This window comes from Canis lupus, chromosome 17 (genome assembly GCF_003254725.2).
Source record: "Canis lupus dingo isolate Sandy chromosome 17, ASM325472v2, whole genome shotgun sequence".
In the NCBI taxonomy this organism is placed as follows: Eukaryota; Metazoa; Chordata; class Mammalia; order Carnivora; family Canidae; genus Canis; species Canis lupus.
In genome coordinates this window covers 59,737,504-59,755,219 of record NC_064259.1, presented here as the reverse complement: position 1 = coordinate 59,755,219, position 17,716 = coordinate 59,737,504, and the positions used below count along the sequence as shown (strand labels likewise).

The 17,716-nt window shown below is 38.5% G+C and overlaps 1 protein-coding gene across 4 annotated transcripts in view; it reads left to right on the top strand.

The window, feature by feature from the left end:
- Window positions 1-15,822, top strand: part of GOLPH3L (golgi phosphoprotein 3 like) — a 40,076-nt gene extending 24,254 nt beyond the window's left edge. For 2 of the 4 annotated variants that reach the window (XM_025453124.3, XM_049095905.1), the window contains 3 exons: window positions 1,147-1,278; window positions 3,435-3,549; window positions 15,161-15,822. In XM_025453124.3, coding sequence (XP_025308909.1) covers window positions 1,147-1,278; window positions 3,435-3,549; window positions 15,161-15,588 — 675 coding nt within the window. In that variant the 3' untranslated portion in view covers window positions 15,589-15,822. Of the gene's footprint in view, window positions 1-1,146; window positions 1,279-3,434; window positions 3,550-15,136 lie in introns of all 4 variants that reach the window. The other 2 variants (XM_025453122.3, XM_025453123.3) reach the window with 1 other exon arrangement.
- Window positions 15,823-17,716: the final 1,894 nt, after the last annotated feature.

The following is a 17,716-nucleotide window of genomic DNA, read 5'->3' as shown; positions in this document are numbered from 1 at the left end:
AAACCCTCCCTTCTCTGCTAAATTCAACCTATTCTTGAAATCCCACTTCAAGTCCCATAAAACCTTCTGAGTAGCCCAAAAATGATACATGGTTTGAAAAACTAGCATCTAAATCAAATTCCCAGTCGTCATTTTTGCCTGTCTGCTGCTGCTTTTTCAATTGAGGCTTTGTTTAAAATTTGTATTCCTCACATTTGCATGATATTTCCAGTTAGATTTTTTGTTCCTTAAAATGGTTCCTTAAGACAGTCCTCCATAAGACAGTCCTCCTTAAAATGGTTCCTTAAGACAGTCCTCCTCTTTGTACCTCTATTATAGCTCCTAAGGAAGAGAAAGTAGTATTTAAGTGCCTACTGTATACCAGCCACTCTACTTTCTGCTTTTTTATGTATAACATCTAATTTATTCCTCACAGCAAACTTAAAAAGATAGATGTTAATGTCCCTGTTTTACAGATGAGGACATCGCACTTGAAGCTGGTTGAATAACGTACCCAAGGCACTTAACTAGTCAGTGGCAGAGCTGGGTTTCTACCACACCACCCATCAAATTAGCTTGCAAATAAAACATGTCTTGAGAGAGTAAAAGGCTCAAATGGTTTATACATTTTTCTACTTAATTATATTCTACTCTGAAGTTTAGGGTGTCAATGGAAACATTTCCAAGAGGCCAAAATTCTTTTCAAAAATTAAAATTTGACGTAGTAGTTATCAACTAACAGCTGAACTATGGGAATTCACAGAGAGCTTGAAGTTAGACAGAGAACCTTTATTTGGGGAGGTTTCAATTAAGAGAAAGATTCTATTCTCTCTTTCTCTCTTTTTTTTTTTTTTTTTTTTTTTTTAGATTTATTTATTCATGAGAGAGAGAGGGAGAGGCAGAGACACAGACAGAGGGAGAAGGAGGCTCCATGCAGGGAGCTTGATGTGGGACTTGATTCCGGGACCCCAGAGCCCAAGGACCACGCCCTGGGCCAAAGGCAGATGCTCAACCACTGAGCCTCCCAGGCATCCCAGATTCTGTTCTCTTATTCTGTTTTGTGGTCATGTAATGTGACATGAATTGCAACAAAGTGAACTGTCCTTAAGGTGCTTGTTACAAGTCCATAACCCTTTCAGAACATTCTTTCTCTTTTTCCTTTTCTAGGGTTACACATCTTTCTGGAATGACTGTATATCATCTGGCCTGCGAGGGGGCATCCTGATAGAATTGGCCATGCGGGGTCGAATCTGTCTGGAACCCCCTACCATGCGTAAGAAGCGACTACTGGACAGAAAGGTACAGCACCTCTGTGGACATCCTCCTAACTTATGAAAGGGTAGATACCAATGGTCCATTTTGGAGGAGTAGGAAGTTTTGTTTTTTTTTTCTGAGGGGCTTGAATTCATAACCCTGAGCTATATGCATGCTTAACCAACTAAGCCACCGAGGCGCCCCTGGAGGAATGGGAAGATCTGAATAGTGAGACAAGATGATTATCACTCACTCAGCCATCCTATTGTCTAACAGATTTAACGGAGGGAGGGAGAAATTCAAGTATCCATCATCTAAAGAGTTGTAAGAAGTTTATGGTTTTGTCTTTTTTAAGCAGAAAAGTCATTATTAGGATACTGTTGATTATTACTCCATGTCTGTAACTGAAACATTATGAAATAGAATGTTATATAGGAGGGGGCAAACCACACACAGGTCAGGTGCAGTCTTTAACACTAGTCATGCTCAGATAACCATTAGAAATTTCTCCTTCCGGGATCCCTGGGTGGCGCAGCGGTTTAGCGCCTGCCTTTGGCCCAGGGCGCGATCCTGGAGACCGAGGATCGAATTCCACATCGGGCTCCCGGTGCATGGAGCCTGTTTCTCCCTCTGCCTGTGTCTCTGCCTCTCTTGCTCTCTCTGTGTGACTATCATAAATAAATAAAAATTAAAAAAAAAAAATTTCTCCTTCCATTTAAAGTAAGTCCATTCCACCATACGAGCTATAACCTCTGTCTCCATTTTTTTTACTATGTATTTTTTTCCACTTATAACTTTACTGTCATACTCAGAACTCTACCCAAACTATATTTTTTTTAGGTATCACCAGCAGGCCCTATGTCCAATGTGGTACTTGAACTCACAACCCTTAGACCAAGAGTCACATTCTCTGGGGCACCTGGGTGGCTCAGTTGGTTTAGCGTCTGCCCTTGGCTCAGGTCATAACCCTGGGGTCCTGGGATCAAGCCCTACATCAGGCTTCCTGCTCAGTGGGGAGCCTGCTTCTCCCTATCTCTCTGCCATTTCCCTGTTTGTGCTAGCTCATGCATATGGGCTATCTATCAAATAAATAATTTTTTTTAATTGATGAGAGACACAGAGAGAGAGGCAGAGACATAGGCAGAAGGAGAAGCAGGCTCCTTGAGGGACTTGATCCTAGGACCCTGGGATCACAGCCTGAACCAAAGGCTCAAGCACTGAGCCACACAGGTGCCCCATAAATAAAATCTTTTAAAAAAAAGTCACATACTCTGCCAACTGAGCCAGCCAGGTGCCCTATCACCACCTTCTCTTTTGTCTTCAATTTATTTCTCTCTCTCTCTTTTTGTAAAAGATTTTATTTATTTATTCATGAGAGGCACAGAGAGAGAGAGAGAGGCAGAGACACAGGCAGAGGAAGAAGTAAGCTCCACGCAGGGAGCCCAACGCGGGACTCGATCCTGGGTTTCCAGGATCACACCCTGGGCTGAAGGCGGCGCTGAACCGCTGAGCCACCGGGGCTGCCCTTATTTTTCTCTTTTAACCTATATGTGGCATTTGGCATTTTTGACCACCTCCTCCTACTTGAAATTTTCTTCATTCTTGGCCTTTGTTATATTACATTTTCTTGCTTCTCTGGCTATGTGCTCTCTCTTGTCCTTCTCCATTCCTTAACATCTAAGTCTCAGTTTGTATCCTTTTGCATAAATTCCCATCCTTTTGGAGATATTTACCTTATAGCTTCATCTATCACTTCCATGATATTAACCTATCAAATCCTAGGCCTGTCTTCTTCTTCTAACCCCAGGAACATACTTAACTATTAACTAGGCATTTCAATGTGGCTATCCCTTATCAGTTAAAACCAAATTTATCAACTTTTCCCCAAAACTGGCTTCCTTTCCTGACTTTGCTATTTTTATTAATCATTCCACAAGTTGGTTTCCCGACCCAAAGTTATTATTGAATATTTTCTCCATGACCATTTATATCCAGTTTGTCACTAGGGTCCACTTCAAATGTTATTTTTGTCTCCCTACAATTACCCCATCTAGATTTTAAACTTCTTGAGGACAGGGACAGTGTAGTATGTTGCTTTGCATTTCCTACAACACTTAACCAATAATGTATATATGGTATACTGAAAGATCTTAATTTGAATTAAATGGATGAACCAGGGCCCCTTGATTCTTCTCTTAAAGGTACTGCTAAAGTCAGATAGCCCAACAGGGGATGTTTTACTGGATGAAACTCTCAAACACATCAAAGCAACTGAACCCACAGAAACCGTCCAGACATGGATAGAACTACTCACAGGTAAAATGGTTAAAAAATCCCACACTTTGTAATCTTTATCCTACTAGTTCAAGAAAAGGAGTAGAAGAGTTCAAGCTACTGGGTAAGAAGTATATGTTTCACTGTTTAAGTATATTGAAGAGGGACAGAAAAGGCATGGTTAATCAATACACAAAGTTTTCCAGAGCTTCATCTTATTTCTGCTACTCCAACGCATAAGCTCCCTAATGATATTTTTCATGAGAAATTTTTTTTAAAGATTTTATTTATTCATGAGAGACAGAGAGAGAGGCAGAGACATAGGCAGAGGGAGAAGCAGGCTCCATGCACAGAGCCTAATGTGGGACTCGATCTCAGGACCACGGGATCATGACCCAAGCCAAAGGTAGATGCTCAACTGCTGAGCCACCCAAGGCATCCTCACAAGAAATTTTTTAAACATCTCTTTGATACATAATTCACACACCACATACCCATGGAAAGTACACAATTAAATGGATTTTAGTATATTCACACAATTGTGCAACCATCCTCACAAACTGAATTGAGAACATTTTCTTCACCCCAAAATAAACCCCATACTCATTAGCAGTTTTTCCCAAGCCTCCTGCCCAGCTGTGGCAGCCACTACTCTACATTCTGTCTCTGTGGATTGGCTTATTCTAGATATTTCATATAAGGGAAATGTACAATTTTTTGTGACTGGCTAAGATACAACATGTTTAAGGTTCATCCATGTTTTAGCATGTACCAATAGTTTGTTTATTCTCTTTTTTTTTAAGGGCAAGTCCAAAAACTTTATTTTTTTTTTTAAGATTTTTATTATTTATTCATGAAAGAGAGAGAGAGAAAGAGATATAAGCAGAGGGAGAAGCAGGCTCCATGCAGAAAGCCCGATGTGGGACTTGATCCCTGATCCCAGGATCAGGCCCTGGGCCAAAGGCAGATGCTCAACCGCTGAGCCACCCAGGCGTCCCTCAAAAACTTTAATATAAGTAAGTAGACCTATGGCATAAAATTTTAGGAGAATCTTCCACTGGTCACTTTGAGGTCACAGCCAATGTCACCTTCTGGGACAAATTTTTTAATTGAAATTTGTACTGAGATACTTGGAGACTTACATGCAGTTGTAAGGGGTAATACTGAGAGATCCTTTATATACTCTGCTCAGAATTCCCCAGTGATAACCTTTTACAAAACTATGGTATATTATGATCTATAGGATATTGACATTGATAAAATCCACCAATCTTATTAGAATTTCCCAAGTTTTACTTGACTCCTTTTTATCACTAACTAATATTTCATTGTATAGATATACCACATTTATATATTGATTCATCAGTTGATAGACATTTGGATTATTTCCACTTTTTCGCTATTATGAATGATGCTACTATGGACATTCACAGACATGTTTTTTATGGATTTCTTTTTTCTTTTTTAAGATTTTATTTATTTATTCATGAGAGACACACAGAGAGAGAGGCAGAGACACAGTCAGAGGGAGAAGCAGGCTCCACTCAGGGAGCCCGACGTGGGTCTCCATCCTGGGTCTCCAGGATCACTCCCTGGGCCGAAGGTGGCGCTGAACTTCTGAGCCACCCCGGCTGCCCTATGGATATATTTTAATTTGGGGGGACATATAGTTAACTTTTTTTATTGTGGTAAAATGCATATAACATAATCTTTATTGTTTTAACCATTCATAAATGTATAATTCAGTGACATTAAATGTATTCAAGGTGTTATGTAACTAATCACTTCTCTCTGTACCCAAAGCTTTCTCATCATCCCAAACATCCTTCTTAACTCCCCACTCCCCATTCTCTACAACCTCTTTTCTATGTGTTGTCTTTATGAATTTGCCTGCACTAGGTAACTCATATAAGTGGAATCATACAATATTTATCCTTTTATATTTGTCTTATTTCACTAAGCATAATGTTTTCAAGGTCTGTTCATGTTGTAGCATATATCAAAATCTCATTCCTTTTTATGGCCACTGAATAATCCATTGTTCAGATACACCACCTTTGTTTTAATTCATTTGTTGATGGACACTTGGGTTGTTTCCACCTTTTAGGTATTGTGGATAATGCTGCTATGAACATTAATATACAAATATCTATTCAAGTCACTGCTTTCTACTCTTTTAGATATATACATAAGAGTAGAATTGCTGGGTCATGTAATAGTTCTACGTTTTGAGAAACCACAAAATTATTTTCTACAAAGGATGCACCCTTTTACATTCTCACCAGCCATGCATAAGGGCTCCAGTTTCTCCACATTGTCATCAAAACTTGTTCTATTTTTTTGTTTGTTGGTTTGGTTTGGTTTTTAATTATAGTTCCCTTAGTAGACATGAAGGAATATCTCAATTTGATTTGCATTTTCCTACCATACCAGTGATATGCATCTTTTCATGGGTGTATTGGCCATTTGTATATCTTCCTTTTTTTTTTTAATTTTTTATTTATTTATGATAGTCACAGAGAGAGAAAGGGAGAGAGGCAGAGACATAGGCAGAGGGAGAGGCAGGCTCCATGAACTGGGAGCCTGATGTGGGACTCGATCCCGGGTCTCCAGGATCGCGCCCTGGGCCAAAGGCAGGCGCCAAACCGCTGCGACACCCAGGGATCCCATGTATATCTTCTTTGGAAAAATGTCTATTCAAGTCCTTTGCCCATTTTTTAAATTGGGTTCTGTTGTTATTGTTGCTGAATTTTAGGAATATTTTGTATTTTATGAATATAAATCCCTATTATCATATATAATATATAATATATATTAATATTATATAATATTAATCAGATCCATCATTTATAGTATTTTCTCCCATTCTGTAGGTTGTCTTCTCAACCTTTTTGATGGTAATCCTTGATACCAAAAGTTCTTAATTTGGATGAAATCGAATTTATCTATTTTTTCTTTTGTTGCTTGCACTTTTGGTCTTATATCCATGAAAAGATCGACCTTTCCCCATTGAATAATCTTAGCAGCCTTGTTGAAAATAAGTTGATCGGGGATCCCTGGGTGGCTCAGCGGTTTAGCGCCTGCCTTTGGCCACAGGGCGTGATCCTGGAGTCCCAGGATCGAGTCCCACATTGGGCTTCCTGCGTGAAGCCTGCTTCTCCCTCTGCCTGTGTCTCTGCCTCTGTGTGTGTGTGTGTGTGTGTGTGTGTGTGTGTGTGTGTCTCATTAATAAAAAAATAAAATCTTAAAAAAAAAAAAAAAGAAAAGAAAATCAGTTGATCATAGATGTGAGGATTTACTTCTGGTCTATCTGTTCTATTGCATTGATCTATGCTTGACCTATGCCAATACCATACTGTTTTACTTACTATAGCTTTGTAATAATTTCTGATATTGGAAAGTATAAGTGTCACAACTTTATTCTTTTTCTTTTTTTTTTTTAATATTTTATTTATTTATTCATGAGAGACACAGGCAGAGGGAGATGAAGGCCCCATGCAGGGAGCCCGACATGGGACTCGATCCCAGGTCTCCAGGATCAGGCCCTGGGCTGAAGGTAGCGCTAAACCGCTGAGCCCCCCAGGCTGCCCACTTTATTCTTTTTCAAGATTGTTTTGGCTATCCTGGGTCTCATGAAGTTGCATGTGAATTTGAGGATCAGCTTTTCCATTTCAGTGGGAAAGACTCCTGGAATTTTGTTAGGGATTGTGTTGAACCTGTAGATCTCTTTGAGTGGTATTGATAACTTGACGGTGTCAAGTCCTTTGCCCATTAAATATAGGATGTCTTTACATTATTTTTGTCATCTTTAATGTTTTTCAGCAATGTTGTGTAGTTTTCAGCATATATATCTTTCACCTCTGGTTAGACTTATTCCTAAGTTTTTAATTCGTTTAGACACTATTATAAATGGAACTACTTTCTTAATTTCCTTTGTTCATTACTTGTGTGTAGAAACAGCTGATATTTGTGTGTTTTCCTTGTACCCTGCACTTTAGCTGAATTAGTTTATTAGCTCTAGTAGCATTTTTGTGCATTCTTTGGGATTTTCTATACAGTTAACCCTTGAACAACATGGTTTTGAACCATGCAGGCCCATATATACATAGATTTTTTTCAATACAAAACAAAACAATGTAAATGTATTTTCCTTATGATTTTCTTAAAATTTAATTTTTTTAGCTTATTATAAGAATACAGTATATAATACATGTAACATACAAAATATGTGTTAATTGACTGTTGAAGTTATCAGTAAGGCTTTCATTTTTTTTTTTTAATTTTTATTTATTTATGATAGGCACACAGTGAGAGAGAGAGAGGCAGAGACACAGGCAGAGGGAGAAGCAGGCTCCATGCACCGGTAGCCCGACGTGGGATTCGATCCCGCATCTCCAGGATCACGCCCTGGGCCAAAGGCAGGCGCCAAACCGCTGCGCCACCCAGGGATCCCTCAGTAAGGCTTTCAGTTTAGACTATCACTAGTTAGGTTTTTTTTTTTAAGATTTTATTTATTTACTCATGAGAGAGAGAGAGAGAGAGGCAGAGACACAGGCAGAGGGAGAAGCAGGCTCCATGCAGGGAGCCCGATGCGGGACTCGAACCCGGGACCCCAGGATTGTGCCCTGGGCCAAAGACAGGCTCCAGGGATCCCTGGGTGGCGCAGCGGTTTGGTGCCTGCCTTTGGCCCAGGGCGCGATCCTGGAGACCTGGGATCGAATCCCACATCGGGCTCCCGGTGCATGGAGCCTGCTTCTCCCTCTGCCTGTGTCTCTGCCTCTCTCTCTCTCTGTGACTATCATAAATTTAAAAAAAAAAAAAAAAAATTACATTCCTAGGACTTACTTATTTTATAACTGGAAGTGTGTACCTTTTGACTATATTCACCCTTTTTTTTTTCCACCACCACCCCCCCACCGCCCATCTCTTGCCTCTGGCAACCACCAATGATATCTGTTCTCTGTATCTATGAGCTTTTTTGTTGTTGTTATGGGGTGGTTGTTGTTTAAGATTTTATTTGTAAGTGATCTGTATACTCAATGTGGGACTCAAACCCTGAGATCAAGAGTCATATGCTCCACTGATTGAGTCAGCCAGGCACCCCTTTCAGGTTTTTGTTTTTTAGATTATACATATAAGTGAGATCATAAAATATTTGTCTTTCTCTGTCTCACTTATTTCACTTAGTATAATGCCCTCAGGTTTCAACCACGTTGTTGTAAATGACAAGATGTCTTTTTTATGGCTAAATAATATTTCACTGTGTGTGTGTGTATATATATATATATATATATATATATATATATATATATATACACTTTCTTTATCCATTCATCCATTGATGAACACTTAAATTACTTCTATGTTTTGGCTATTGTAATGTCATGCTTCAGTGAATATCACAGTGCATATATCTTTTCCAGTTAGTATTTTCATTTTCTTTGAATAAATATCCAGAAGTGGAATTGCTGGATCACATGATACTTCTATTTTTAACTTTTGAGGAACTTCCATACTGTTTTCTGAAGTGACTGCACCAATTTACATTCTCACTAACAGTGCACAAATGTTCTCTTTTTTTCCCACATCCTCTTTAACACTCGTTTTTTCGGGGATTCCTGGGTGGCTCAGCGGTTTAGCACCTGCCTTTGGCCCAGGGCACGATCCTGGAGTCCCGGGATCGAGTCCCACGTCGGGCTCCCTGCATGGAGCCTGCTTCTCCCTCCGCCTGTGTCTCTGCCTCTCTCTCTCTCTCTCTCTCTGTCTATCATGAATAAATAAATAAAATATTTAAAAAAAAAACACTTGTTTTTTCCTTGTCTTTTTATAACAGCCACTAACAGATGTGAATTGTCATTTCATTGTGATTTGATTTGCACTTCTTTGCTGATTAATGATGTTGAGCATTTTTTCATGCATCTGTTGACCATCTTTATATCTTCTTTGGAAAGTCTATTCAGATCCTTTGTCCATTTGATTTTTTTTTATGTTACTTTCCTGGGATAAATTTTACTTGTCCATGGTGAATAGTCCTTTCAATAGGCTGTTGGATTCACTTTGCTAATATTTTATTAAAGATTTTTGCATCTATATTCATAAGGATTATTGGTCTTTAATGTGACTAAAGTGAGTCTCTTGTAGATAGCATATAGTTAGATGATGTTTTTTAACCCATCCTGTCAACCTTTGTCTTGTGACTGAGTTGCTTAATCTATTTACATTCAAAGTAATTACTCATGGTATGTCTGAGTGGCTCAGTCAGTTAAGCATCTGCCTTCAGCTCAGGTCGTGATCCCAGAGTCCCAGGATCAAGCCTTGAATCAGGTTCTCTACTGAACAAGGAGTCTACTTCTTCCTCCTCTACTGCTTCCCCTGCTTGTGTTCTCTCTCTCTCTCAAATAAATAATAGAATATTTTTTAAATAGATAGATAGATTAAAATAATTACTCATAAGGAGACACTTCTGCCATTTTGTTGTTTCTTTGCTGTATGATCTATAGTATTTTGTCCCTCATTTCTTACATTATATGTCTTTGTGTTTAGGATTTTAGGGGCTAGCCTTCAGTCCAGGGTGTGACCCCGGAGACCCGGGATTGAGTCCTGCATTGGGCTCCCTGCATGGAGCCTGCTTCTCCCTCTGCCTGTGTCTCTGCCTCTCTCTCTCTCTCTCTCTCTCTCTCTCTGTCTCTCATTAATAAATAAATAAATAATCTTTTTTTTTTTTTAAAGGGGATTTTAGGGGCTAAATATCCACTATTGTGCTGAAGGCTAAAATAGGCTAGTATGAACCACACTTTGCCAGTCAAGCCTTGGCCTGGAACCTACAAGCATTCAAATAGATTCCAGAGTTCCAAATAGTTATTAAAAAGATATATTCTACAGGCTCTGGGTGGGTCACTCAGTTAGGTGTGCAACTCTTGATCTCAGCTCAGGTCCTGATTTCAGGGTCATGAGTGCAAGCCCTGTGTTGGGCACCACCCTGGGTACATGGCCTAATTTAAAAAAAAAAAAAAAGATTCTAGGTTCTAGTATAATTGTTGTCTAGGTGAAGAGATGAATGTCTGGCACTTCCCACTCTATCATCATCCCTGATGTCATATCTCAATGATTAACATTTTAAAGAACCTTATCATCTATGTCCAGTTCGAGTTTGTCATTAGGGCCTGCTTCAAATATTATTTTTGGGGATGCCTGGGTGGCTCAGTGGTTGGGTGTCTGCCTTCAGCCCAGGGCATGATCCTGGAGTCCCGGGATCAGGTCCCACGTCTGGCTCCCTGCATGGAGCCTGCTTCTCCCTCTGCCTCTGCCTCTCTCTCTCTCTCTCTGTATCTCTCATGAATAAATAAATAAAATATTAAAATATATATATTATTTTTGTCTCCCCACTATTAATCCATACTAGATTTTAAACATCTTAAGGACAGGGATGGGGCCAGTTTTTCAAAGTTGGCTACACCATTTTATATTTCCACACCAGTGTATGAGTTTCATTCTTCCACATTCTTATCAATACTTGTTATTCTCTTTTATCTATCCTAATGAGTATGTAGTGGTATATCGTTGTGATTTTTATTTGGATTTTTCTAATATATAATGATGTTGACCATCTTTATGTATTTATGGCTCTTTGTATATCTTCTTTGGAAAAATGTCTATTCATATACTTAACCTATTTTTTAATTGGGTTTACCGTTTTTACTATGAGTTGTACTTTTCAAATATATTCTAGATATAATCTCTTTTATCATATACAGAATTTGCAAAATTTTCCTGCCATTCTGTCTTTTCACTTCTTTTTTTTTTTTTTTTAAGATTTTATTTATTTATTCATGAGAGACACAGAGAGAGAGGCAGAGACACAGGCAGAGGGAGAAGCAGACTCCATGCAAGGAGCCCCACATGGGACTTGATCCCAGGTCTCCAGGATCAGGCCCTGAACTGAAGGCAGTGCTAAACTGCTGAGCCACCCAGGCTGCCCTGTCTTTTCACTTCTTGATGGTGTTCTTTAAAGCATACAGTTTGAGGGTACCAACCGAGTGGCTCAGTTGGTTACATGTCTGCCTTAGGCTCAGGTCATGATCCCAGAGTTCCCAGATCAAGCCCAGCATCAGGCTTCCTCCTCAGAGGAGAGCCTGCTTCTTTCTCTCCCTCTGCTCCTCCCCCTGCTCATGCTTGCTCTCTCTCTCTCACTCTTGACCACTCAAATAAAATCTTTAAAAAAAAAAAAAAGCATAAAGTTTTCCATTTTAATACTTTTCAATTAATCTTTTTCTTTTATTGCTTGTGTAATATCTAAGCAATGATTGCTTAACCCAACATCATGAAGATTTATTCCTGCATTTTCTTCTAAGAGATTTATAGCTTGTCTATTTCACTTAGGTCTATTGTCCATTTTGAGTTAATTGTAGATCGTATGGGTAGAGCTCCAACTTCAGTCTTTTGCATGAATATATAAATACAGTTGTCCTAGCACTGTTCTGTCCTCCATGATTTATCTTGGTACCATTGTCAAAAATCACTTCACCATATATGTATGAATTTATTTCTGGACTCTTCTTTTGATCTATATGTTTGTCCTTATGCAATACCACACTCTCTTGATTATTGTAGGCTTTGTTTGCTTGTTTTGTTTTTTTGATTATTGTTGTTTTGTAGTAGTTTTGAAATCATGAAATGTGAGTCCTCCAACTTTATTCTTTTTCAAGATTTTTTTGACCATGCTTGGTCGTTTGCATTTCCATATGAATTATAGAATTAGCTTGTCAATTTCTGTAATAAAGCAAGGTAGGATTTTAATAGGAATTGTACTGAATCCGTAGATCAATTTGGGGAATATTGCTATCTTAATAATATGAAGTTTTCCAATCCATGAACATGGAATATCTTCCATTTGGGATGCCTGGGTGGCTCAGCGGTTAAGCATCTGCCTTCAGCTCTGTGTGTGATCCTGGGGTCCATGATCAAGTCCCACATTGGGCTCCCTGCTGGGAGCCTGCTTCTCTCTCTGTGTGTCTCCCATGAATAAATAAATATTAAAAAAAAAAAGGAATATCTTTCCATTTATTTAGATATTCTTGGGGATCCTTGGGTGGATCAGTGGTTTAGCGCCTGCCTTTGGCCGTGGGACATGATCCTGGAGTCCCAGGATCGAGTCCCACATTGGGCTCCCTGCGTGGAGCTTGCTTCTCCCTCTGCCTGTGTCTCTGCCTCTCTCTCTCTCTCTCCCTGTGTGTCTCTCATTAATAAATAAATAAAATCTTTTAAAAAAATAGATATTCTTTATTTCTTTCAACAATATTTTGTAACTTTCAGTGTACAAGTCTTATGCTACTTTTGTTAAAAATATTCCTAAGTATTTTGCTCTCTTTGATATTATAAATGTCACTTAAAAATTTTTTCAGATTATTGCCAATGTATAGAAACTCCTATGATTTTTGTATATTAATCTTATATCCTGCAACTTTGCTGAATTTATTTGTTGCAATAGTTTAAGTGGATTCCTTAGATTTTTCTGTATACGAGATCATGTCATCTGGAAATAAAAATAGATTAACTTCTTCCTGTGTGATCTGAATGCTTTCATTTCTTTTCTTTTCTTTTAAGATTTTATTTATTTATTTATTCATAGAGACACACAGAGAGAGAGAGGCAGAGGAACAGGCAGAGGGAGAAGCAGGCTCCATGCAGGGAGCCCGATGTGGGACTCGACCCAGGGTCCCCAGGATCACACCCCAGGCTGCAGGTGGCGCTAAACTGCTGCGCCACCAGGGCTGCCCCGCTTTCATTTCTTTTCCTTGCCTAATTGCCCTGGCTAGAACTTCCAGTACAGTGCTAAATAGAAGTGATGAAAATGGCATCTTTGTCTTGTTCCTGATCCTAGTAGGACATCGCTGACTCTTTCACCATTAAATATGAAGCTACCTGTGGGGTTTTTGTAAATACCTTCTATCAGATTGAGGAAGTTGCTACCTATCCCTAGTTTGTTGAGTGTTTTTATCATGTAAATATGTTGGATTTTGTCAGATACTTTTTCTGTGTTGATTGAGATGATCATTTGGTTTTTGCTTTTCATTCTATTGATATGATGTGTTACATAATTAGACTTTGGGATTTTTTAAAAGAGTTTTTATTCATGAGAGACACACAGAGAGGCAGAGACACAGGCAGAGGGAGAAGCAGGCTCCCCATGGGGAGCCCAGTGTAGGATTCCATCCCAGAAACGTGGGATCACACCCTGAGCCAAAGGCAGATGCTCAACCACTGAGCCATCCAGGTGTCCCTAGATTTTTGGATATTAAAACAACCTTGCATTTCTGGTATAAGTCCTACTTAATTTTGTTACATACTCTTTATTATATGTTGCTGGATTTTTTTGGGTAGTATTTTGTTGAATATTTTTGTACTTATATTCATAAGGGATGTTGGTCTATAGTCTTCTTCTGATGTCTGTCTGGTTTTGGTATCAGATTGATACTTAACTGTATGAACTAAGGAAGTGCTCCCTCCTCTTCTGTTTTTTTAAAAGAGTTTGTGAAGGATTAGTAGCATTCTTTAAACATTTGGTACTATTACTAGTAACCCCTCTAAACCATGCTTTTTTTGTGAGGAGTTTTAAATTACTTATTCAATCTATTTGCTGTTATAGATTTATTCAGATTTTCTCTTTCTTCTTGAGTCAGTTTAGGTAATTTGTGTGTTTCAAGGAATTTGTGCATTTCTTCTAGGTTATCTAATTTGTTGGCATACTGTTATTTATAGTGTCGTCATACTGCCCTTTTTATTTCTGTAAGGTCAGTGGTGATGTTTCCTCTTTCATTCCCAATTTTAGTAAATTAAGTCTTCTTTCTTTCTTGGTCAGTTTAAGTTTGTCAATTTGTTGATCTTTTCAATGAACCAACTTTGATTTTATTGATTTCCTCTATTGTTTTCATTGTTTCTATTTATCTTCTCTCTAATCTTTATTATTTTCTTTTGCTTCCTTCATGTTTAGCGTGCTCTTCTTTTTCTATTTTCTTAAGATAGAAAGGTAGGTTATTGATTTGACATCTCCTTTTCTAATACAACGTTTGGGATCATAAATTTTTCTCTTGACACTGCTTTAAGTTGTAGCACATAAGTCTTGGTCTGTTGTGTTTTCATTTTCATTCAACTCAAAATATTTTTAAAATTTCCCTGTGATTTCTTCTTTGATTCATTGGTTCTTTATTTAATTTCCACATATTTTGGATTTCCCAAATTTCCTTCTGTTAATTTCTAATTTAATTCTATTGTGGTTGGATAGCATATTTTGTGTGTTTCCAGTCCCTTTAAGTTTTTTTTTTTTTTTAAGATTTTATTTATTTATTCATGAGAGACACAGAGAGAGAGGCAGAGACATAGGCAGAGGGAGAAGCAGGCTCCCCTCAGGGAGCCCGATGTGGAACTCAATCCCTGGACCAGGGATCATGACCTGAGCTGAAGGCAGACACACAACCAGTGAGCCACCCAAAAGTCCCCCCTTTAAGTTTATTAAGGCTGATTTTTATGGCCTAGAATGTGGTCTGTCCTGGAGAATGTCCCATTTGCACTTGAGGGTGGAATGTTCTGTAGATGTCTTATTAGGTCTAGTTGGCTTATAGTGTTGTTCAAGTCTTCTGTTTTTTTTTTCCCAAAGGTGAGACTTGGAACCCCTTCAAATTACAGTACCAGCTGAGAAATGTAAGAGAGCGAATTGCAAAGAATCTAGTAGAGAAGGGTATTCTAACCACTGAGAAGCAGAATTTCCTCCTATTTGACATGACTACTCATCCAGTGACCAATACAACAGAGAAACAGCGACTAGTGAAAAAACTTCAAGATAGTGTCCTAGAGCGGTGGGTAAATGACCCTCAACGTATGGACAAGCGAACACTAGCACTCCTGGTGCTAGCCCACTCCTCTGATGTACTAGAGAATGTCTTCTCCTCTCTGGCGGATGACAAGTATGATGTGGCAATGAATCGAGCCAAGGACCTAGTAGAACTGGACCCTGAAGTGGAGGGGACAAAGCACAGTGCCACAGAGATGATCTGGGCTGTGCTGGCAGCCTTCAATAAATCCTAAAACCAGTGGGTGGGTTTCTCCTTTTTCCTCTGCTGGCTGATGACTATCAGAGACACCACACTGAGTTTTGTGTGATGAGATGTTTTTCATCATTTTTTTCCTTCTCTTGAATCAGATTTGTGATTTGGGGAAAGCAACTTTAGGGCTTCTCCATAAATTTTGGCCATTGTAAGCAGATTTTATTTCTCCTTGTTTTTCCACTACAGAGGTGAATAAACTATTTGAACCCACACACACACCATAATAATTTTCTCTCATTTCTTGGTTTACTTCCATCCAGTGTGCTTTTGAATAAGCAGGAATATCTAAGTGGGATTTGGAGTTCTCCAGTCACAAAATGTGAGTGAGATATAGAGCAAACCATTTATTAAATTTTTTAAAATTTGTATCTTTTTTTGTTTTAAGTAGGCTCCACACCCAATGTGGGACTTGAACTCCTGACCCTGAAATTAAGAGTCATGTACTCTCCCAATTGAGCCAGCCAGGGGCCCCTGTTTTCTATCTTAAATACATGTTTTCACAGTCTTTGTCTCTCACACTCTACTAAGTAATGCAGTTATTGAAATAACTGTCTCTCAATAAGGGGCAGTGGAAACAAAACTCATTTTTGGAGCAGATGGCCTCTGGAACTGTATGTCCCACTAATGATTTTTTCATTTTTCCTTTTCTAACCTAATGAGAATATTGCAAATTTGATTACCTGGCTCTCACAGCTCTAAAATCAGAAATATATTCTATACTCTCTCTTAGCATTATCCTACTCCCTCATTCATTAGGACAAAAATCTGAATGAGAAATATGTATCTCTCAACCACATCCTTCATGCAGTCAGCATTATAATTTATAAGAGAGGGAGGTAGCATGAGAATTTCTACCCATTAGCACATGACTCCTCATTCCTCCAGATTATATGTCTCCTCTCTGATTGAATTGAGGGAGTTAGAAATTTCAGTTGCTGAATAGCATCCTGAGTCCAGATCTTCTTGTTCCCTATTTTTGACTTCCTTCATAAATTTATAGATTCTGTCTATATTTAAGGGTTCTAGAAATATTTTTGTCTATATTTAAGCCACAGATACTCTCCTAGTCATTAATCTTTCAACACAGCCATCTATCTACCCAAATCTCTAAAAAGTTTCAATTTCTTTCAATTCAGTAGTGAGTGCAAAGAGAAGATTAAGACTAAACCTATTTAGAAGGACAATTTGGTGTCAAAAGTATGCTAATATAAAGTCTGGTGTTTGGGAATATAAAGAAGACAGGCACCAAATTGTGCTAAGGTCAAGCATTTATGATGCTAGCATTTTTTAATGGATCATGCTTCTTGACCATTACAGAAAAACAGACTGTCAAAGGGCTAATACAGACAACCCAGACCTGATAACAGATCTTCAGTAATTAAATGAATGATTATAACTTTCATCTCCACCCCCAAACCTGTCTAGCCCCATAAAATTTCCCAACTCAATGAACTCAATTAAGTTTCACTCCAGGTATTGCTTACGTGACTAGAGATAAATTTTAGTATGAAGTGAATTCGAAATGTGAGCCTGAGTGGAGTTTCACTCTGACTCTCTGAAAGTACAAAAACCAGTCCACGTGTTGTCTCTACCTGACTTAGTTTTCCTTTCCATTTGAACAATTCAGCATGAATTGAAACCAGGTTTTCCTGTGGAAAGTATGTTTGATTGGAGTAGGGGGTAGAAGTTGAGTTCTTTCTTGCAACTCTTGGTCGGTGTTTATTTTTATATTGTTTCTCAATGTGGATGTCCTCGGTTTGTATAGTATTCACTGCAAAACACCCTCTCCTTTAATGCATATGCATAATGGCCTTCACATTTCTGTATAATAAATATCAATTATTGGTTCTCTGGTTTTACAACTTCAATTATTTTAACTGGAAATAAGAATTTTCCACACAAGGCCAGTAACACTACCCCTTTACATCAGGAGATCAGCCTGTTTCATCCTGTGTAGAAAACTAGGAATACACAAATAGAATCCTAACATATATAGGCTGGGGGGCAAGGGGACATCAAAATAACCTGAAAAGCAGCTAATATTGCAGTCTGAATTGTCTCTCATTCTCAATCAAAATAATTTACCCAATTATAAGATTATCATGAAG